Source organism: Leptinotarsa decemlineata, unplaced genomic scaffold (assembly GCF_025532065.1).
Source record: "Leptinotarsa decemlineata unplaced genomic scaffold, Ldec_3_MD MMD2_tig00026336_RagTag_RagTag, whole genome shotgun sequence".
NCBI classification, from domain to species: domain Eukaryota; kingdom Metazoa; phylum Arthropoda; class Insecta; order Coleoptera; family Chrysomelidae; genus Leptinotarsa; species Leptinotarsa decemlineata.
In genome coordinates, this window is record NW_027412692.1 from 12,343,951 (window position 1) to 12,367,929 (window position 23,979).

At 34.8% G+C, this 23,979-nt stretch overlaps 1 protein-coding gene across 2 annotated transcripts in view; it reads left to right on the top strand.

The window, feature by feature from the left end:
- The window catches only part of LOC111518030 (insulin-like receptor), a 111,192-nt gene that overhangs the window by 35,237 nt on the left and 51,976 nt on the right, over positions 1 to 23,979 (top strand). For both annotated transcript variants that reach the window (XM_023174351.2, XM_074183175.1), the window contains exon 2: positions 23,212 to 23,380. In XM_023174351.2, the coding sequence (XP_023030119.2) occupies positions 23,212 to 23,380 (169 nt within the window). The remainder of the gene's footprint in view (positions 1 to 23,211; positions 23,381 to 23,979) is intronic.

A 23,979-nucleotide genomic window follows, 5' to 3' on the forward strand; every position in this document is an offset into this window, starting at 1 on the left:
ATACAGGGTGTCCCTGGACTTCCTCTTTTCCTGTCGGGAATGTATAGATGGGGTCAAAATATCACCAGTACTTCATATAACTTTTTTTCCTAAAATCCTTCGTTACCAAGTAACGGGCCCTCGAAGTTACAAAATGAAAAATGTTTTTCTTTGATAACTTTTCAAGTGAATATTCAGTATCATCCAAATTTTGGTAATTGACTAAACAAATGAATTCCTTCGATGAGCTTTCATGCAGGAGTCAGTTGTTTTGCTACAAAGTCAGGAACGGACTACCCCCGATGGTCCACACCCCAAAACTTTGAAATGACAGATATTTTTCAATATTTTTCAACAAATTAAGGTTACTTGGACAATTTTATGAATAAAAGTACTCGTGTGGAAAGTCGATCGGAGCAACGAGTCTTGATAAAAATGTAGTTTCACTCGACGACATCAAACCCGCTCGTCCACCATTATTTGAAATGAATAATTATCAAAGCAGAAATAATAATGATAACGTTAATTCAACAACATTTATCCTACCATTATTCGAAAATATTAGTTTTTGAGGAAAATGGAAATGATAGGTAAAATGTTCATAACGAATTTTTATAATGCAAACACGTTTAACTAACGAAACTCAAGACCCTCAAGAGCAAACAGAAATGAAAAATCCGCTACAGAAACTGCTCGATATGACCACCTTCTCTCTCTATACATTTTCTTAGTCTGCGAAGACACCCTCTCTGTACTTGAAATAGCATTCCAGGGTCGTTTCGTATGGCTTCACAATGTAATGTTGTTCTATTCAACAATGCATCTCTTGTGTGAATAGGTGTAGCGTAAACAAGGCTTTTTAGATGCCCCCACAGAAAGAAATCCAATGGATTTAAATCCGGAGACCGCGATGGCCATGAATATGGCCCACCTCTACCAATCCATCTATTGTGGAAAATATGGTTCAGATGGTCACGCACAATCAAACTAAAATGAGGAGGAGCGCCATCATGCATAAACCACATATCTCTTCGGGTTTGCAATGGAATATGTTCCAAAAGTCCATTCAAATCGTTCTGAATGAACTCCAAATAACGTTCTCCATTCAATCGGTCCTGTAGAACGAATGGTCCTATAAGATGGTTTCCTATGATACCAGCCCAAACATTCACGTTGAATTTCCGTTGGTGTTTGGTTTGCAATATCCCATGGGGATTTTCTTCGGCCCATATATGGAGATTATGAGAGTTGATAACTCCATCTCTACTGAAACCTGCTTCATCAGTGAATAAAACTCGATTAATAAAAGTCATATCCTCTCTTTGCCTATCCATGAACCAATTGGCATATTCCAGTCGTGCTGGAAACTCTTGAGGTGTCATGGCATGTACCTTCTGGATGTGAAATGGGTGGAGCAGTTGTTCCCTAATTATTCTATGAATAGTGGACTTGGATGTATGGAACTGTTCTGATAGATTTCTGATGCTCATTGAAGGATCATCAGCGACGGCTTCCAAAATATTTTCCTCCAATACAACGGTACGTACAGTCCTAGGAGCGCCCTCACCACCTCGTTTTGGCAAAACTGTACCTACAATAATATCGAAATAAAACAACGTGCTCAAATTAATTATCAATTATTACATACCTGTCTCCCTCAAGCTGCGGTCGACACGCTCGAATGTTTCTCTTGACGCTACCGTTCGATTGGGAAAATGCTCGGAATACAGACGACGAGCTTCTGCAGCATTACAAAATGCTCGTCCATAAAATACATGCATATCTGCATATTCATTGAATGTAAACTGTTCGGCCATATCAAAAAAATTCAAAATATCCTATAGAATATTGACAATACAATGATAGTCATATGACAACGCACCACTCAACAAAACAAAATCGCATTCCAGTTTCTCATTTTTTATCAAAACTTTCTAAAAGGTTTTTTTGTCAACATCTGTGAAAGAAATGGAACATAATTATTCACTGGATATTTTTCACCTGATCATGTGCAGCCGTTTTTGTAGTTCATTCGTTTGCTTTTTATTAGTATAGTAAATATTTTTTCCGATGTGCGTTTTTTCAGCTAAATTTAGATTCGTGTTAAAGAATTTCTCCCATAAAATTATAATTATCAGTGAAACTCCTCAACAGTTGAACTGTGAAGAAGAATTTGAAACATTCGAATGTTGAGTTTCATGAGATTCAGATAACTGATCAACACGAAACGTGATTATTCCACACGTATTATGTACATACAAAATATGGAATGAATTCGATATTTCATAGTAGAGTAGCTTGTTAGTTTAAAAACACCACGAATCTACAGAACTTGATATTTCTTTTGAAAAAATATCTGCTATCACAATTGTGACTTAAACTTCCATATAGGTACTGTACTTTTTGTTTACGACTTCATTTTAGCATACTTTGTATTATTCCTGTTATAAATGTTGTTGAATTAACGTTATCATTATTATTTCTGCTTTGATATTATTCATTTCAAATAATGGTGGACGAGCGGGTTTGATGTCGTCGAGTAGAACTACATTTTTATCAAGACTCGTTGCTCCGATCGACTTTCCACACGAGTACTTTTATTCATAAAATTGTCCAAGTAACCTTATTTTGTTGAAAAATATTGAAAAATATCTGTCATTTCAAAGTTTTGGGGTGTGGACCATCGGGGGTAGTCCGTTCCTGACTTTGTAGCAAAACAACTGACTCCTGCATGAAAGCTCATCGACGGAATTCATTTGTTTAGTCAATTACCAAAATTTGGATGATTTTGAATATTTACTTGAAAAGTTATCAAAGAAAAACATTTTTCATTTTGTAACTTCGAGGGCCCGTAACTTGGTTACGAAGACTTTTAGGAAAAAAAGTTATATGAAGTACTGGTGATATTTTGACCCCATCTATACATTCCCGAGAGGAAAAGAGGAAGTCCAGGGACACCCTGTATGTGTATGTGACGTGTTTTATTGAAATTTTGTATCTTATTACTCTTTTGTAATTTTTTTCACAGACGTATTTCTCGAACAAATTATTTCTTTTAACTTTTATGCAAGATTCACATAAACTCTGTAGAAATAAATGAAAATCTATCTATCCATCCAGATGTGAAACCTAACGTTTCAAGTGCCCTCATACGAATTCTTAGTTTGTCAAACAAGACAGACACAGATATACCTGCAGTATTCTTTGTAGATTGTTTCAAAATAAGCTCCAGAAACTCCCTCACATACACTTCTGTAAGAAACTCATCTCTGGCAAACGTTGCTCCAATTGCTCAAATGTGTTTTCAATTGTCCAAGAAGTCAACAAGCTTCAAAAGAATATCGTGGCAACTCGAATAGTTATTTTCAATGATTCAAAACTTCCCTCCATAACAAAAAACAACTGCTACAGAACCATTCAATGAGCTATCAAAATAAACTCGTCAAAATTTCTCTTGACATAAGGGTCAAATTGTCCAAATTCATGCCATCCAAGATCGATGACCATATTATATAACCCGATTTCGAGATGGATATTAATCGCCAACCTGTGGTCCGAGATAGTCATCGCCAACGGCGATAAAGCTATTTATATATTTTTTCGGCGTGGGTATTTGATTCTACTCCAACAAAAATGTCACAACTGAGAGCGATCGACTCACCCGGAAGTGTTAGAATGAATCCTTGAGAACAACAACTAACGAATGAATCGTAAATACCAAGGATAAAAACACCATTGAAATTTATGACTTCGTTGCTCTCGAAATATAATTCTGTGGGCAAAATATCTTTCAGTGAAAAGGATTTATTTGAGTTTGTGAAATGCCAAGTGTTTTGTTTTTGATATTGAGCGACTATAGTGATGCTGGAAATAACAACTGTGTTTTTTTTTCTGTTCGGATTTCTGTAATTTCTCGATCCTTCGTTAGATCGAAGAAAGCTTTACTTAAACTCCTCAATCTTAGAAAGCTCACAAATTGATAGATTTAAAAATCTGAAAGTTTACTTATTGACTAAATAGAATCGAATTCGTCACCTTTTCTAAATATGTTTTCCAATAATGTGGAAATTTTCGTTTACAATGTTTAGATTTTAATTGGCCATTGAGTAGGTAGAAAGTCACTGATTAAAATTATTATTGAATGAAGCACAAATTGTAATTAGTTTATGACATGTCCAATTTATGTGTTGGTGAAATTTTCTTTCATGATGTTCAAAAACACGAACTTAAACCTAAAACTAAACTCAGTTAGCTGAATTTCAGTCATCATCCAATACCAACTGGAATAGCACAGAGAAGGAATTCCCGCCTCGACATAGGCGTCGGCATATTATTTTTCAGTGATAGTTTTTCAGTTACTTATTTTTACAAACATAGCAATTGATCACCCCATGAAAAAGTTATCTAAACTGAATTTCTCCACTATGTGTAATTATGAAAAACTTCGAAATTGAAGGTAGTTGATTTCCGAGTCGAAAACTCTAAAATACAATGAAAACAGAAATAATCACACCGAATTCTCGTCAAACATATATTTACAAAATAATAAAGACCAACAAAATTGCTAAAAAAATCAAAATTCTTCTTTGCTATATTCGGATGAAGTGGAATCATCATCGGGTTGAATAGCGATCGGATTTATGGAACTCTGCACATAATATTTGTTACCTTCTTTTATAACGTGGGCCACACAGTTCTTCCACACATCATTATTACCTACTCCATTCACCACTCGCCTTATACTGTCAAGCACCACAGCATTCAAAGTCGGTGACTGATTACATTTCCGTAAGCTTTCTTTTATTGTGGCCCAAACCATTTCAATTGGATTGAACACACAATAGTATGGAGGCAAACGTAAGAGAATATGACAACGTGTTTCACACATCGAATCAATAATATACTTTTTTTTGAAATTACGTTGTTTTATGGTCGCCAGAAAAACCTTCTTCGTTGGAATCTTTTCGGGTATTTACATGTCATGATTTCGCATGAAATCAGCAATATCTGCTTTTTTTGTGTTATTGTTCGGTAGTTTAGTCAATAACCGAGAATGATACGACGCGTTATCCATAACAATAACCGAGTTTGGAGGAATATTTGGGAGAAGCTGCTCACTGAAACAGGTTTCGAATAAAGCCGCAGTCATATCTTCGTGGTAATCAGCAGACGAATCTTTTATATTTTTGGCCGACAGAAGCAAAGCGTTAGATACGAAACCACTTTCATTCCCGGCATGCAAAATTGTAACACGTTTTTCCCTTGAAGAATGTGTGCTCAAAGCACAATACTTGGTTTCGTCTACCCAGCCATATTTGACATCATCATGGGTGTCAATCAAACCAAGTTTCGTCGAGGTAGATTATATGTCTACTGGATTCTCGGTAGCTTTTCATTCTCCTAAAATATTCTTGTCGGAGTTGAACAATGCGTGTCGTTCCATTGTAAACATCCGATTATTCAATTTTCTATATTTGAAACCACAAAACAACAAGACACCTCGTAGAGTTTCTAAATATTTGTAATTGTAATCGGGATAGTCGAGTAATTTATACCAAATCATTTCCAAGGTTGGTACTTAATTTTTTTGGTATATACCATAAATTGTTCGCCGAATCACATCTTTTGTAGCACCATCAACGTTTGCGATTTTTTAATTCCTTTGTTTTCCTTTCATTGCATAGTCAATGACATCCCCTATTTTAATGACTCGAAGAACTGTCGAACGAGATAGTTTCGCATATTCTATTCACAATAGCATTCTGTGAAGTGTGACAGTTTTCCTCCTTCAAGCATACATGAATATTTAAAATTACTTGTTGAACTTGAACATGTAAGTCCTTATTTTCAAATTCCGGATTCCTGTCGATTGACACAGATTCCTCACACGTAATGTTATCATTTGTTTCAAAAGCTCTCCACAAAGCCATATTGATGAAAGTACCCAAAATCACTAAGATTTTCACAAAAAACGGTTTAAACGATGAGATTGGAACCTTTGGTGTAAAAGTTGACAACTTTTTCTAGAGATCAATTACCAAACACCAAATTGATATTTTTGCACTCGACGCGCGTTTCGCTAACAAGGTTAGCATCTTCAGGAGAAGCAAATTGATACTAACTCCAAAGACAAGGGTTAGCTGTTTATATACCTAAAGTTTTTTGTCCGATGTGGACTTTGTTTGTTAAATGATGATTATCCTAATTGATTTTTCGGTAATTAACTAATGGAACCACTTTACTGATTCGGTATCACGAGTTTTTCTAATGATCTCATCTGTAGCGAATATTCCAATATACAACGCAGGATGGTTAATATCCTCCTTTAAAAGCGGAAAGTCTGACTTCGACTTCTCAAAACCATTAATTTCCAGGAAATCCAAAAAAAAAATTGATGTTTCTCATCCATATTTTCGTGTTCTAGATTTGGTAAGTTAAGTTAAATGTACAGTGCTAGTCAAAAGTCCCCTCCCCCCTCGTATCTTTGGAACGGGTATACTTATAATAATGAAATTTGGAGGGTGGAAATAAACGGATGTAGGCTTCTTAACTGGTCATAACAGGTGACGCAATAGTCATAAATGACGTCACAAGGCCACTGTGACCAAAAATTTTAAATGGGACCCTATGGCAAGTGACAGCTCGTTTGAAAGGTATTGAAAATACCTATTCAGTCATACCAATTTTGTTTGGGTTTCGGCTGATTTTGATTGATAAATTGAAGAAATACGAAAATTATTGTTTCGCATTTAATTAATAAAGATTTTAAAGTACGCCTCTGGTTCATTGTCAAAAAGGTTGACGTGTTTGAATTATCTACTTGTCAAAAGTGTTTATACCTTGAAAATTTACCTAAGCTATTGTTTAACGAGACGTTTAAGTGTTTACATAGGCAAAATGGTACGTACTGTAGCCGACAAAGTAGCAGCTATCTTAATAATTGGTGAATGTAGAAACAATTTCCATGCAGCGGAACGACTGTTTAATGAGAGGTACCCCGATCGCCCTATATCGAGGGTTTATTTGAGGGAGCTTCTTCGGAAGTTTGAAGCATCAGGTAGTGTTCAAGATGCCAAACGATCTGGTCGACCAACAATTAGTGATGACAAAAAAATTGACATACTTGGAGAAATGGCAGTGAACCCTACTTCTTCCACAGCCCAAGTTGCGTCTATCTGTGAAGTCAGTCAAAGGACAGTACATAGGGTGTTGGCTAAAAACAAATTTCATCCATACAAATTAAAAATGGTGCACCAACTTTCAGATGATGACCCCGACCGAAGACTAGAATTCTGTGAAACTATGTCCGATAAAATGAACCAACAACCAGGCTACATACAGACAATTTGTTTTAGTGACGAAAGTACTTTCTTTCTCAATGGAAATGTTAACACTCAAAATGTGAGGTATTGGAGTGACACAAATCCTCACATCTTTCGTGAAAAACATACTCAATTTCCAGAAAAAGTAAATGTTTGGGCAGGTATTTTGGGAAACCACATAGTTGGGCCTCTTTTTCTCAATGCTAACTTAACCGGTGAATTGTATCTGGAGATGTTACAAACTGATATTGAGGCGTTAATTCTTGAAATTCTAGAAGATAATCCAGATGAATTCGACAACTTGGAAATAACGTTTCAACAAGATGGTGCTCCTGCACACTATTACGGTGCAGTAAGACGTTACCTAGATGAAGAATATCATGGTAGATGGATTGGACGACGAGGTTCGATCGAATGGCCAGCTCGGTCACCGGACCTTACACCATTAGATTTTTTTCTATGGGGGTACTTGAAATCTAAGGTTTACGCTACAGCACCTGACAGTATTGCCATTCTGAAACAACGAATTGTTGAAGAATGTAGGGCAATTTCCGCTGACACACTGGGACGAGTACGACAAGAGTTTAGCAATAGGATGCATTACTGCCAGGAAGTAGATGGAGCACATTTTGAACACTTATTATAAGAACTGGTTCTTAAATCTTTATTAATTAAATGCGAAACTATAATGTTCGTATTTCTTCAATTTATCAATCAAAATCAGCCGAAACCCAAACAAAATTGGTATGACTGAATAGGTATTTTCAATACCTTTCAAACGAGCTGTCACTTGCCATAGGGTCCCATTTAAAATTTTTGGTCACAGTGGCCTTGTGACGTCATTTATGACTATTGCGTCACCTGTTATGACCAGTTAAGAAGCCTACATCCGTTTAATTCCACACTCCAAATTTCATTATTATAAGTATACCCGTTCAAAAGATACGAGGGGGGGAGGGGACTTTTGACTAGCACTGTATATTTCAATCACACACAGCTCAGTTATCACTACAAATGAATTTCTCACTAAAATGACTGGCGAAGCGAAAAATTTACAACCTTTCTTACAAACTAGACAAATGATAAAATCTCCAGAATTGGAAAACAAAGCTGTTCCGCCTGTGTCACAATTATTTATTATTGGACTATTTTTCGAAAATGGTTCTTTCATCATACGATACAGGCTCTTCAAAAAATTATAACCTTCAGTCCAGAAAGACCCCTCACCTTAATTTTTGGCTGCTGATTTTTCTGGTCTTCCATGGGTTGTCTTTTGGACTTCCTTGAAGGTTCTGTAGTGTATGACTTATTTCAAAAACCACCTTCATACCTAGTACCTTGAAAATCTTTCCAAAGTTCTTCGTGTATTGGTGGTATGGAACAGAGACATATTTATCTTGGTTCTCGTCGTTTCTAAAAATCGACATTTCGTTCAATCTTAAACTAAACTTTTTTCCCTTATAATATCATCCACAATACCCCTCGAAAAACTCATCAGTACAAGATAGTGGCCATCATCGACCTAAAGTCAATGATATTCCATAATTGAAAATCGTAATTCTTTCAGAGTATTTCATTCCTCTTCCTAAGTTGGAGCGAACAACTTAGGAAGAGGAATAAGGAAGAAAAACTTTCTTGTTAAGTGGGCTATGCTTGAAGGCAGGCAGTAAACAAATCTAAAGAAATGAACTTTAAATGTTCTAGCCAGTCTCGGATATACCTACCCAGTAGGTTGAATAAACAATTGTTTGAACAACTTCGCTTTGAACAATATGGCATGGGTGACCCTATGGCCACATGCATTTATATCGTCAGTATGGTAGTTCCACGAGGATCGCATAAAAAATTGAAGTGGAATAGTTTTCGATACTCACGCACCAATTCCTCCTGGACTATTTTTACAATTGCCAATGAAACAATACTCCACAACCTACTCTATGGGTATGCCACCCTCACACCATTGTTTTTGATTAATATGTTTACAGTGGTCTGTCACGGAAAACTGTTGTTTTTAAACTGAAATGAGATTTTTTTTCGATAATGAAAGATTAATGACTTACCATTGCACAAGGATTTTATATTACCCGAAATTCATTGCTTGTAATGTTTCAAAAATAACTTGGCAACTTTAGGTTGATGAATTATACAACAAATAATGTTTGTGCTGGAAATATGTTTTTGAAATGATCAGGTTTCACGTAATTTGTTCATGCTCTGATAACTCATTAGTTCAACTTTTGAAAGAGCGGAACAAAATGTTTTGTTTTCCAGTTTTCAATAAAATAATAATGAATTTTTTTCGGAAGTTATCGGAATTTGAAACATGCAGTTTATTCAATTCAAAACACTGGGATGATTGCCTTCTTCATGTGTCTTGTAAATCTGTGGAGAAAAAATGCTTTCAGTAATTACTAACAGTGTTGCGACAAACATTACGAAGCTGAAACAGTGAGGTGAGGATAAGAAAAACAGAAAGAAGGAAAAAAGGAAAAAAGAATGAAAAAAACATTCAAAAGAATTTGAAAAAAGAGAAAAAAGTAAAAATAATACGAGAAGAGAAAAAATATGTATAGTTCCAAATTCTTAGATAACTCACACAAAACAAGGAAAAAAAAGATAAGTTGAAAAAAGAAAATGAAAATAAACATCGAAAAATTAATGAAATAGTAAGAGAAAAAAGAAAAGAAAACGGAAAGCGCCTTATTACTGGACTCAATCACAAAATACTGAAAGTTCCATTTTTCTTGGAACATTCTGCATTCACTGTCGATTTTTCGCTTCTTTTCCATACTAACAAATCACACATAAAAACAATCAAAATAGTTTTATTGACGGGTGTTACTTTATTTCACAATAGACAGTTTCGCTTCCTTCGCCTTTCCTACGCAGACTAACTCGCAGTTGCGCCGCTAGCCTTTTTATATGCAATTATTACTGCCATCTCGAGGTGATCAGAATACACTAGCTAGAACCAGAACTTTCTCGAACCAACGCGGTAATTCCAAATATTTAATTACGCTTAATGCCACCTAGCGGGTAGCTGAAAAAGATATTACATAGTACCGCTACTCGCCACTAGATGTCGTTAAGTGTCACAATACACAATAATAATTGAAATGCAAAAAAAGCGTAAGTTTGCTTAGGTCACGCACTTTGTGACTATCCTAGTCTAGAAATATAGTTAAGGGCAGAAATTGGCCCTTGGAACAAACTGAATAAAGCATTATGGCCCGAAGGCTTCAAAGTTTGGAGACCCCTGGTTTAGACCGTTAAATCGTTAGTCTCGTAAGTCGTTTATGATTTGTATTTCAAGTTGATTTCTTGTTGATCTATACATCCATATTAACATAAAGAAGCAGCATTCAATAGTATGATTCATAATCTATTCAATATTCCATTTTTAGAAAACAATTTTCAAAGAGAATTGAATTTAATCAAACAAATTGCTGTAAATAATGGTTACGAAGTGGATAATATTGATTCAATTCTTTCTAAAAATTGCAGAAAAAAGTTCTGAACCAGGTCTACCCAGTTTCAAAGAATGATACCAAAAATTATGTAACTCTGAGTTACTACTAATAATATCGCTCGGTTTTTTAAATGCAAAGAATTGGACGTAACCTACAGAACAAATGATAATTTGAGTAAATTTTTCAAAGATAAAACTTCAATGTCAGATCGGGGGTATACAAGTTTACTTGTGGATCTTGTCCAAAATTGTATATCGGGCAAACCGAGAGATCTTTTTCCAAAAGAATGAAAGACCATAAAAGTAGTTGTTTGAATGGAAAGGCCAATCAATTCAACAGTTGCGAATCATCAAGTGTAATCCCTGCAAAGGAAAATTAGTCAGTTACACGATCAATTCAACCCTGAACTTTTGACATACGTGATATGAATCATAAACACATACCTGCGATGTAATGAAACGGTTTACACAACGCGCTTCGATAAGTAATTGAAATTTTATGGTAGCCGCTGGATATAAGTAATTTTTGTGTCTCGATCAATAACAACAGCTTGATTACTTTCGAAATAATCGAGTCATTTCCTGGTATCAGTTGACATTTTCATTTAAGGAGACAACTCGAAAGGTCATGCTCTTTATTTGAAAGGAAATTATATAACTTCTCAGTAAATTATATCCCAATATCTATTTTTTTTCGAAGGGCTATAAGTACGAGAAAATACAAATACAAAATAATTTGGTTCGATGATATTGGTTAGTTAGTTTATTTTGCTGCTCTGAACAACCATATTTTACTCGTTATGAAACTGTGAAAAGCGTAAATCGCATAAATCTGATTATAAACTTTGGCACGAAAACACTGAAAGAGCAGATTTGTCACGTAGTCTATTCAAGAAGAATGGGATATTATGCACGAATGTATTGCAATCAAAATTTTTTATTTTCATATTGACCTTCATAATTCAGCTGACTTGTTTGTGTTACTCAAGCGACTCCAAAATAATTCAGTTCACGATGAAACGTACAAGATGATGCAATATTTTTTCGATTGAAGGCTAAGTACTTTATCTGAAATTTAACCAGGAAATGAATCTAGTTCACAATGATTTTTCACATTTTTTCAAAATTTGTTTGAGGAGGAGACTTACTACATCAAATATTCTAAAACAGAATATCTCGAGGGAATGATCCATTCATTCCCTCTTGGTTATGAGATAACTTTTCATTAGCTGAATTCAAAAACTCAAAAAGACACGCTCTGGTATTTTAATACTTTTTTGTTAATAATGTCCTATACCTATCTCTATCTGTTTTCGAGATAAAAAATAAATTGTGCTAAATATGGTCCAAAACATAGCCTTAATTGAAATTAAGTACATCAGTACTCTCAATTCATGAAAAGTTGATATTTTGATGATAGTTTGGGCAAACTCGAAATATTCAAATAACACCAAGAAATCGACTCCATATCATACAGGGCGTGCTAAAATTACTATTATTTCCATTGTGCATAAAAGTAGTCAAAAGTTCATTTTTTCAAATGAAACCCCCTGTATATTACTCGGTAAATTGAAAGATGGTGAAAAATGCTTCAAGATGATGTATCATGTCCCTATACATATATCGTCAAGTTTTCTCAATAAAGTCGCTTCTTCTAGAAACATTTTTTTTTTAGAATTTGGATTTAGGTAGCAGTGGAATTATCAAGCTTATAGCTGTTCGGTTACTTTCATAAGTAATTTACAAAGTGTTATCGACGGTGTTTCGAATCATCTTCCAAAATGAATGCAAATATCGATTATTCAAATGAAGTTCTTATGAAATTATTTATTATATACATGAACAAAGTGATTAAATCATTGTCAGAACGTGTAGAAAATTCAACCAAATGTATCCTGAATTAACACCAATGAACGAGAGGAAGTTTGTAAGGTTACAAAATAATTTCCTTAACTATGGCTCAAAGTTTCCAGGGAATAACTGTACCAAAAATCAGTCATTTCTACGTAAAAAGTAAGATTTTGTGGGCTAAAATATGTGAAAGTACAGACAATAACAGTATAGGATGATTGAAAATAACAAAATTGTAAACAAAATATCACATTTTCACAATAAATGCTGAAAATGTTGTCCATTACATTCTAAACACTTTAAAATGTTTTTTTACGCGACTTGTGGTTGCTTTTTCAATTTCCTGGGGATCCAGATCTTCAATACTCCACACTTTTCGCCGTCGCAATTTTTCTTTGGTAGCACTGGAGTACTGTTTAAATCTGTTTTTCCGTCAATCAGCTGCCGCCTCCATACGAACGACAACTCTCAGAAATTGAGAAACTTGTGCGAGCTAAGGACTAACGAGGTCTTACCTTTTAACGTGTGATTTCTAACATTATACCCTTTCTTTTAAAACACCCCATAAAAAAGTCAAGTGGCGTGAGATCGGGTGATCTCGGTGGCCAATCCCACTGCTCTAAACGCCTAAACCAACGATCGTCGAAGAGTTCGTCAAGTTTCCTGGAAACTTCCTGGGTGGAATGAGCTGGCGCTCCGTCCAGTTGAAACCACGAATTCCTATATTCCTCTAAAGGCAAATTTTCAAGAAAATCGGTTACAGTCGTCCTTAATATTTGGAGATATCTCTCTGCATTCAGTGTGTCTTCATAAATGAAAAAGCTAATTTTATTGTTCTTCAGAATACAGAAAACATTCAGGTCAAATTTTTCTTGAAAACCCATTTCTTTTGTAACATGAGGATTATGATTAGCCCAAAAATGTTTATTCCTTCTATTGAAAATACCATTCCTCGTAAATTTTGATTCGTCGCTCCAAATTATTTTTGACAAAAATTCCCGATCTTCCTGTGTATGAATCAAAAGGGATTCACAAAAATGCATTCTACGTTCGAAGTCTTCTGCTTTTAGAGCGTGAACTTTGGCAAATTTATACGGATGCATTCCGTGATTTTTCAAAATTCGTTGTACTGAAGCATGTGATACACCTAAATCTTTTTCTGCACTGCGAATGGAAGCTTCTGGATATGCATAAAAATATGCCAAAACGTTAACAGTATTGTCCTCATTTGAAGTAACAGGTTTTGGTAATGTTGAAGGCGCTTTTAACATGGAGCCATTGTTAAAGAAATTATTGTGTAATCTTACAAACTTCCTCTCGTTCATTGGTGTTGATTCAGGATACATTTGGTTGAATTTCCTACAAGTTCTGGCAATGATTTGATCACACTGTCCGTGTATAATAAATAATTTCATAAGAACTTCGTTTGAATAATCAATAATTGCATTCATTTTTGGCGATTTTCTGAAACACCGTCAATAACTATTTTTCAATTACTCATAAAAGTCACCAAACTGTCATAAGCTTGATATTTCCACGGCTACCTAGAAATCAAATTCTTTAAAAATTATTTTTTGTACAACTGTTATTGAAAATCTCCTTGATAGAAACACTTCAATCAGAACACCTACCAAAAAATCATTAAGAAAAATTCACACATGCAGTTCGTGCTATTGGTAATATTAAATCCCTGTGAAGTTACTGACGATGACGAAGTAGTATTCAGTCCAACTGTAGAAACTCCTTCATGACTAACCAATTTTCCTCCTTAAAATAACGTGAGTTGGCGTATGCAGTTGTAACATATGTCTTGTAATCCAAAGATCGTGTGTTCAAATCCCATGGACCCTATAATTTTTTTATTATCAGCAGTAACGTTATACAAAAAAAATTTGTATGATACATTTGTTAAAAGTGATTTTATTTTGCTCGTGAGTTTGCTCCACTTGCTGACGCTCGTTTTGCAATAATCCCCACTCATAAAATAAAATGCCACTTTCAACACTTGTAGGTAAAACGTGAATAACTATTTTTCCACAAAAACGGCTTTATTAAGAAAACTTGACGATTTAGGTATAGGGACATGTATATCATCTTGAAGCATTTTTCACTATCTTTCAATTTATCGAGTAATATACAGGGGGTTTGATTTGAAAAAATGAACTTTCGACTACTTTTATGCACAATGGAAATAATAGTAATTTTAACACATCCTGTATGATATGGAGTCGATTTCTTGGTGTTATTTGAATATTTCGAGTTTGTCCAAACTATCGTAATAATATCAACTTTTCATGAATTGAGAGAACTGATGTACTCAATTTCAATTAAGGCTATGTTTTGGACCATATTTAGCACAATTTATATGCATTACTATAAGGGGTGTTTCATTAAAAAAAATATAATTTCTAGGACTTTTTGATAGAAGTGGCAACGCCGCAATGCTGAAAATATTTTAGATCAATAGAACAGGTAAGGAAATGTGAGAGGTGAATTTTTCAGAAAAATCATGCTTTGCGTTTTCCAGAAACGTCTAACCTACCATCGACCGTGAGTCACGCTGTATAGAGAGGCAATAGAAATTCAAAAAAACAGAAGTGATTAAAAAAAAAGAGGCAGTGAACATTAATAAAATCTGGCTACCTGTCCCTAAAGATACACAAACAAGGTCAGGTGATCCAGTTGAGAGAAACCAAGCCACGTCCAATAATAATTATAATATTGAATCAGAGTCGAATACGGGAACGGAAACAACAACTTAAGCACTGCAACCGTTACCACCGTTACCGCCTTCGATGATGTATACCGCTATACCGCAGTAATAGACGAAACGCCAGGCATAAAAACCTGCAGACCACGGCCAAAAAACTCTGGTACTAGCTTTCATATTGTGCTCTACAGCTGTGAAACTGCACATTCTTTGAAAACACAAATCGTTACAAAATTCCATCTATAACAGTGAAGAAGAGAATAGTTTATGATTTGTATGGCTCACCGAAAACGCATTTCTAACCCTCCAACTGTGCCATTTCCCAAGGGAGTAATTCGAGGAATATTATCGGTTGAGTTCCGCAACGCCTCGTTGGTTACGATTTCCATTTGGCTCATTGCATTACAAATTGTTGAAGTTGGATTTACTCCGAAATTATTTCACGAGGAACTGGATACACTGCTACTTTGTTCTCAATCATGATAATTATATTCATGAAATATTTATTTTTCTTGAAGATATCGCGAAGTGGATTTTTCCTCTTCAACTCATCGAATATGCATTGCTAACTTCTTAGCTATTTCATTTCATAACTGAAGTATTATCAAAGGAGCAGTTCATGGAATACATCGGTTACTGAACTTACTGAAGATATTTTTGGTCATTAATTCATTCGATTACAAATAGATGGAATAATAATAATAAGAGAAGCATCTCCATCAGTCCTTGAGGGTGGTGGAAGAGTATAAGCATATTATCAACAACAAAGACAAATGTGCATTGGTCCGTATCAAAAGAGGACGATGCGGGGACTACGGAGAGGATGTGCAGCTCGTAGGTGCTGATAGATAGATAGATATTCTTCGGATTGGAACAACTCCAATCCAAGGAGCTGTATCAACTCGAAGTGAAGACCCGAAAAATGATGCATCTCCTTAGGAGTTTGCTTTCCAGTTTTTTGAATTTGGAGTGTCTACTTGACAGATCCCTTTTCTGCATGGTTGCATGTTTGTTCTGTTTATTATGGTGCGTTAATAATGCAAAAACGATGTTTTTGAACACAAAAAAATGAGTTTTCAAAGTATTTATGATTATGAATTGATATATGGAAAAATGAATATTTGGTAATATCCTATTCAGATAGTTCGTTCCAAAGTAGGAGGAATATCCCTCAGTGGTTTCAGTGGTGATATTATATGGATTATTGAATGTGAAAGAGAGAAAATTAGTTGGCCTGAATGCCAATTTATCTCAATTCACTAAAAATGCTTCACTGAAACGATTGCTTTACTTTGATCAAGCATGATCCAAATGGAAAACAATGACTTTTTCCTAGAACTAGCATTATGATTGATAATCTTCAACAGAGCTGCGTAGGTGGCGGATATCAGTCTTCCTCTTGAAGATGATCACTTGGTGATCGAAATACGTGTTAAAAATAGTGGTTTTGTGTTGAGATTGAACTTCAGTAATATTCTTTACAGGAATATTGATTGGAGATTCTACCCGGTGAATCAGAATTGATTTTCAAATCAATTATTAGAGTGATTGTGAAGGAATTAAATATTTACTGTTTTGCGCCGCATGTCGTAGTTTTTATACCTGGGCAATTTGACATAACGGTTTATATAATTAATAGTTGTTATCAACATACTGCATAATATTTATATAGCTTATTAAGACAGACAGGATATAATTCCCACTATATCTCTGGCCAAGGACGTGATATATCTGATTACCCGTCAATTTCATCGATTTCGTTACAATAGGATGCTGCTGTTGTAATTTTTGGTACATTTATTCGATTTTCTCACAAACGGACTCTGATGTGATGGTTTGGCCCGGTTGCAGAGAGATATACTAAATCACACCAGCTGCTGATCACCATACAGTAACCATGGTTTCTTCTGGTGGATATTTGTCTTTGAGAAGTGCCTAAATGGCTCATCGTTGTCCAACTACTAACCTGAATGTCTTCTGTTATCGTAGAGGATCCAATTTTGTTATAGACGAAGACGTCAAGAATGAGCTTGTTTCATGATTTTTGGTTTGTAGTTCACTCGATAGAAATTTCAAATTGAAAAACCGTGCACTTTGTTTCATCTCTCTAAGTACTGTAGTTTTCCCGTAATTAATAATTAAAAATCGAATTTGGTACGGTGGTGTCGTCACGACCCTATTCCCGCTTCTTGTTCGAATGACCAATAGGAACAATAGAAATAATCAACATTGCCAAAACATTTACGGAGCCTATAATTATCAATTTATTTATGGAAGTGTATATTGTTTTATTCGTTACCCGAATAATGAAGACTAAAATTAACATTACTTTTGTAAATACAGTTTATTTTTCTGTTTTGTTTCACATCCATCCACCATGTTACAATCTTCTGTTCTAACCCCACCTTTTCAGTGTTGCCAACACAGTCTAAACCTATATCATAAAATGTGTACTAATGCAACATCTTTCCCCTTTTAAACTTAAAGCTAAATATACATTTCAGTTCTACCTAATTTACATAATCAACCAACCACTTGGGTTTAGTTCTAATTCACTCTGGCCGATTATTTAATGGACTTTCAGGTTTTTGTTTACTCTTAACCGGACTAATTTCACAGGCACTTTTCAGCTTTGATTCCACGAATTCATTAGTGTACTCACTAAAACTATTATCACTTCTACCTAAGTTTACATCTGAGTGTAAAGAACTACTGGGCATCGGTTCTGGTAATGTTGTTTGGGTCTGACTTAATGTTGTTTGAGTCTGACTGTCAAAAGATCTAAACTGTGCATATGGTGCTAATACCAAAAACCAACGATTTCGCCGAAAATTCCCCCCACTCGTTCCAATAAGATAAGATCGTGGTTCATCTAACTTTTTAATCACTTTTCCGTAACATCGCAAATCAGTGATCCAAACACTATCACCAGGAAAAAGCTCTGACAATTCTTTAGCCTTGTGCCTTTTATCAAAATCACATTTAAGTTTGTGTTTCCTTCTTTCTTCAGTTTCAATCGAAGATTTAGTATCCACTAATTCATCTAGTTTACTTGGCAATATAGGTAAATTAGTCCTCAATTTACGCGACATCAGCAATTCCGCTGGGCTAAAACCATTTGGCAAGGGAGTGGATCTATAAGACAATAATGCCATAGACAAGTCTTTATTCTTCTTGATCAAATTTTTCGCAATTTTCACTGCGGCTTCCGCCTCCCCATTCGACTTAGCAAAATAAGGACTTGATGTGACATGTTTAAAATTTAGCTCAAGTGAAAATTTTTTAAACTCCGATTGAAACTGAGGAAAGAAGGAAACACAAACTTAAATGTGATTTTGATAAAAGGCACGAGGCTAAAGAATTGTCAAAGCTTTTTCCTGTATTTACATCGGTTTCACCGCTGCCACCATGTTTTATTCGTTACCCGAATAATGAAAACTAAAATTAACATTACTTTTATAAATACAGTTTATTTTTCTGTTTTGTTTCACATCCAGCCACCATGTTACAATCTTCTGTTCTAACCTCACCTTTTCAGTGTTGCCAACACAGTTTAAACCTATATCATAAAATGTGTACTAATGCAACAACTTGTTAACGTTTCAATTAATGAAAATTTCTACACATGAAATAAATGTATACGAAAAATCATGTTTGGAACTATGTTCTATATCTAAAATCAGTACACAAATTCGAAATATCACAAAATATTTACCTAAACTATGAGTTTACGCATTATTTAATAATATACAGTTATGAAAACCAAAAAATATAGCAAACTGGATTAAAGAATCATTTCAAATATTCAATTTATTCTACAATCCTCAATATGAATAACTGCAATTTATTATGAAGAAAAAAAGATTCCTACATACATACCTCTTTCTAATATTGCTACTAAATTCAAGCGTTATAGGCTCGCTTGGGTAATCTGTTGAATCTTCCAAAACTTGAGAGAGAGGTTGAATGAGGTCAAGTATAGACAGAATTGATCGTATTTGAACTGATCCAACAAAAGCTTCTGAGGTAATACCATTAATTATATGATGAAATTTATTGAAGTAAAATGAAAAGCATTTGATTTTTTTGCAAAAATATTAATTAATTTCCTTTCATACTTTCAGCAACAGTATCAACTCTAGATAATACTTCCTGCGGAGAATACTTGCAGTTGAAATAAGAAACTGTGTCATCATATTCAATATTTTCGTCTCCCTTTCATTTATCGTCACTTTTTAAGTGATTTCTATAAAGTCTTGGAAGGATTGTAGTCCTCTCTTTTCACTACTTTCACCAATTTTTTTTCTCATCATTTCATCCTTTGGGAACCTAAACTCATTATATGAAATAGCTCACCTATAAACCAATGCGCTTTCTGTGTTCTTGTGCCTTTCCGCAGAATTAAAATCAGCACAAGAATGCACCATATCAATATTCAAATATATCTCTAAAACACTTTTTAAACACACACAAACTAAACTTGATGAAAAAACGAATTGGATATTGAAAACCAATACACTTGGCAACTCCGCTCTGGACACGATCAATTTTATTGGTCAACAGACACGCGGCCAATTTAAATTCTTGCTTTTCGAATTATTCTTTTTTCTGCAAATATAAAGAGATTTTGGAACCGATTAGGCTTGATAAGTATAATACACCCCTAACTCAATCAGTCAATAAGCAAATCAGTATCATTTTCCGTAGCATGAAATAAGCCCATTCTGTTAGGAGAACAGTACACTCTTTTTACATACAGCTGATTGAAAAATCAGGGATTGTAGAATGAAGAAGATAAATTAAGAAAGCCAGAATACTGGATAAATCTGTTTTTATTTAGTTGAAACATGGGTCAATGAGGGTCATACCGTCTCGAAGCTTTGGCAAGATCAGATCATCAAAACCCTTAAGGGTGTCACTCAGTACAGCCACACTTTTGTACCTCTTGAAAATGGCTTCAAAGTCGAAGCCGAAACGTTTAACAGTGCAAAACTTTGAGCGCGGTTCAACTCGAAGACTTTACCCGTCATCATTGACAAACCTACGATCAAATTGACATTATCAGTGTCAATAATAATAATATTAGATTGATTTACATCAAAAGGCAAATTATAACTACAAATTATAATATTCTCATTTAAAATGGATAGTCTTTAAAACGTCACCAGATAATTCATTTTTATTTTTATATGCAAAATTCCATAAATTCAAGTTACTGACAAATTATTTTTTTCCAAAAAGCTGATTCATCAAATCCAGTAATTTTTTCCCTTTCTACATTTGCATTTATTTTGAAATTTGGTATTCTGTATTATTTTATAGATCTGTAGCAGGTAACAACCCTAAATAAAAAACTATTTCCAATATAAATGGTCTTTCTCAAAATAAAATATTTCAACAAAATTACTTTTCACGATATTTGAATTATCTTTGCATCATACGGAATATATTATTGGAAAATTCATATTAAGACCACCAGTCCGACGTCTTTTGATACTATTTTAACGCCATGTTATAAACAGCGTCGGCCGCCTCTTTTGATATTTGTCGCAAGTCACTATTTCAATGGCTCCTTAGCGGCGTTCTCAATTGGCATAACGGGTAGAAATATCTCAGTGACTTTGTGGATGAATTGTAGTGCCACTTACTTGAGACAACTATGTTATTTTCTTTTTAATGTACTGGCATGTTTGCAGTTTTGAAATTCTTTCACTTTCAGACAATACCGAATGTACTATAGGTTGGAAGACAGTACAAGAGCAAATAGCTCTTCGTTGAGGTTTTTCGACTCAATTAAGAAAAAAAACTACCATCTTAAGTCTATCCAAATTCAAGATAGAGTGAAACAAAACAAAACCGAAGCGTGATGTTCACGTGATCACCCAGTGTCAGATGGAAAGGGCAGCGTTCATTGGTGAATTCGCCTTCTTGGTACGAGTTCGGTACCAGCACAGGGTTGTAATCAGTCGTTTGCGTGTTTGTGTGGCGTGCGTTATAGAATATTGTTTAAAATTGTTTTTCAAGATGTCCAGTACAGACACTGCTGATGACACTGTGATCTATCCTCTGAGTCCAGCCAGGAAACGATCCAAAAAAGACATTTGATTGTTGAGATGAAAGAAGTAATTTTAAATGTGTTCAAGAAAGAGATGGAAGAAATTGAGACATCGACTGTCGATGAAGTCGTATCGAAAGCTTCCGATAAAATTGAAGTGTGTTGCGCTTCGATTTACAATGTTTTACGGGAATATAAACAAAATCATACATTTTCCAAACCGAATACAAATCAGAATCGTCAAACCATTATAAAATCAATAGATGATGCTGATAAACATGCAATCAGGAGGAAAGTGCATGAGTACTTTTTCAGAAATGAAACACCCACGATAGACAAAGTACTCACAGAAATAAATGAAGATGTTTTATTGCCAAGTTATAAGCGGTCAACATTCCATGAAGTATTGAAACATTTGAATATTGTATGGAAAAAACGAGGGCGTAATAGTTTATTATTGCATAGAGAGAAAATTGTGTTATGGAGGAGAGAGTATTTGACCAAAATTAAATATTATAGGGAACAACAGAGAACACTTCATTAAATGGATGAAACCTGGGTTGATGCTGGTCATACTACCCCTGCAGTATGGGTCGATGAAACTGTGACCTCTTCTAGGAGGGCCTTTCTAGATGGACTATCCACCGGATTAACAAATCCATCAGGTAAACTTATATTTATATTAAGACCTGCCTCAATCTCAATATATAAAAAATAACCCTCATATTTGTTTTAATTACTTACATATCTCTTCATAATTTCAGGTAAAGGAAAACGGTTTATTATTTGTCACATCGGCAATGAGAATGGGTTTGTTGCTGAAGGGCTGTGGTGTTTCGAGTCGAAGAAAACTGGCGATTATCACGAAGAAATGAACGGTGAATCTTTCGAACAGTGGTTTCCCAAAGTTCTACCCCATCTGGAGGATAATGCTGTGATTGTAATGGACAATGCACCTTATCATTCGCGACGGTTAGAGAAGATTCCGACAACGTCTTCAAAGAAGGTTGAAATCCAAAATTGGCTGCGATCAAAGAATATTAGCTTTGAAGACTCAATGCTAAGAGTACAGCTACTAAAAATTGTCAAGGAGCGCAAGCTTGAATACCAAAAATACATAGTCAATGAGAACAAAATTGTCCTTCGCCTGCCTCCATACCACTGCGAGCTCAATCCCATCGAGTTAGTATGGGCGGTTGTGAAGAATTTTGTAGCTCAGCATAACACCACGTTCAAATTTGCAGATACTTTTTGATGAGGCTTCGAAAAGAGTCACAGCGGAGAAATGGGAGAAGTGTGTTCGGCATGTGATATCGGAAGTCGAGACAAAGATGTGGAAGCTTGATAACATAATAGGGGCACAAATCGAGCCACTGATAATTCAGATTGGTGAGGATGACACTACTGATGAAGAGACAAATTCATCCAGTTGAATAATTTTGATTAATATTCCTTTTGATTTTACATAAAATAAAAATTATCAATAAAGAAATAATTACGTCTCTTCTCATATAATTCTTGAGTGCGCTGTGAAAAATCCAATGAAAATCTTTTTATATTACACACATTATCTGCATTTTTCCCGTTGAACTGCAAAACTTGTGCATTTCACTCGTTATTATAAAAAAGTTTTCCTCAGTATGATATATCATTTGCGATCAACAAGATGTTGGTTCTGAATACGACCCTAGCCAATTCTTGGGATTTTCAATATCACGTGCGTAGGGCATGTCAATGTTTACATCCACTCTATCTTGGATTTGAATTTGCTTTAGTTTCTTCTCTCAAAATGTTTTGTTTTCACGGAAATTTTATCTTGTTTCAGATTGGGACTGACAAACTTATGTTCATTGCCAGGGGACTTGTTAAAGTGGATAAATGTCCTCATATCTGCTTCGTGAACACAATCGATTGGAAGAGGATTGGTGCAGCTAGAATACATTTTAATAATCTCAATAATGGAACTTGTGATGCCTGCTCTGCCAATTGTAAAGGTGAGTTGAAGTAGTTCCAGAATAAAACTGGTGATTTCTTCACCAGATATATCCCGAACAGTTTCGATATTGAACATGAATATGAATTGAGTGTTTGAAGTAAAAATTATGTGAGAAAGGTACAAATATTATTAGTCATTATTGTTTCGATTTGAGACGCCATGTAATATAGGAAGTGTTCAATTGAATAATCAATTATTTACAAAAAATTAACTAATGTGTGACAAGTATGACATACTGAAACCAATTTACAATGTTCACTTCGTACATCTGATAAACTCAGCTCAAGCAACATTTTCAGTTAGAATTTTGTTACTTTGACTTTCGATTAGGTCGTCGACCTTTTCAGCAGAAATAGTCTAATCAACAAGTTCAAAAACATGAAAAATAGAGATAAAGGTCCTAAAAATATGAGCGATAGCTCATTCGATTCGAAAAATGTTTTTGAAGGATTTTGGTGCAGGTAAAAAACTGCAATTGTATGTACCTATTTAGTTTTTCGTTAATAACTTAAAAAATATTAATATTTAAGCAATTTTAAAAAAAGCTCGTTGAAGAGGAGGAAATTTCCGATGAAAAAGTACCGGCTCCCGAAACTC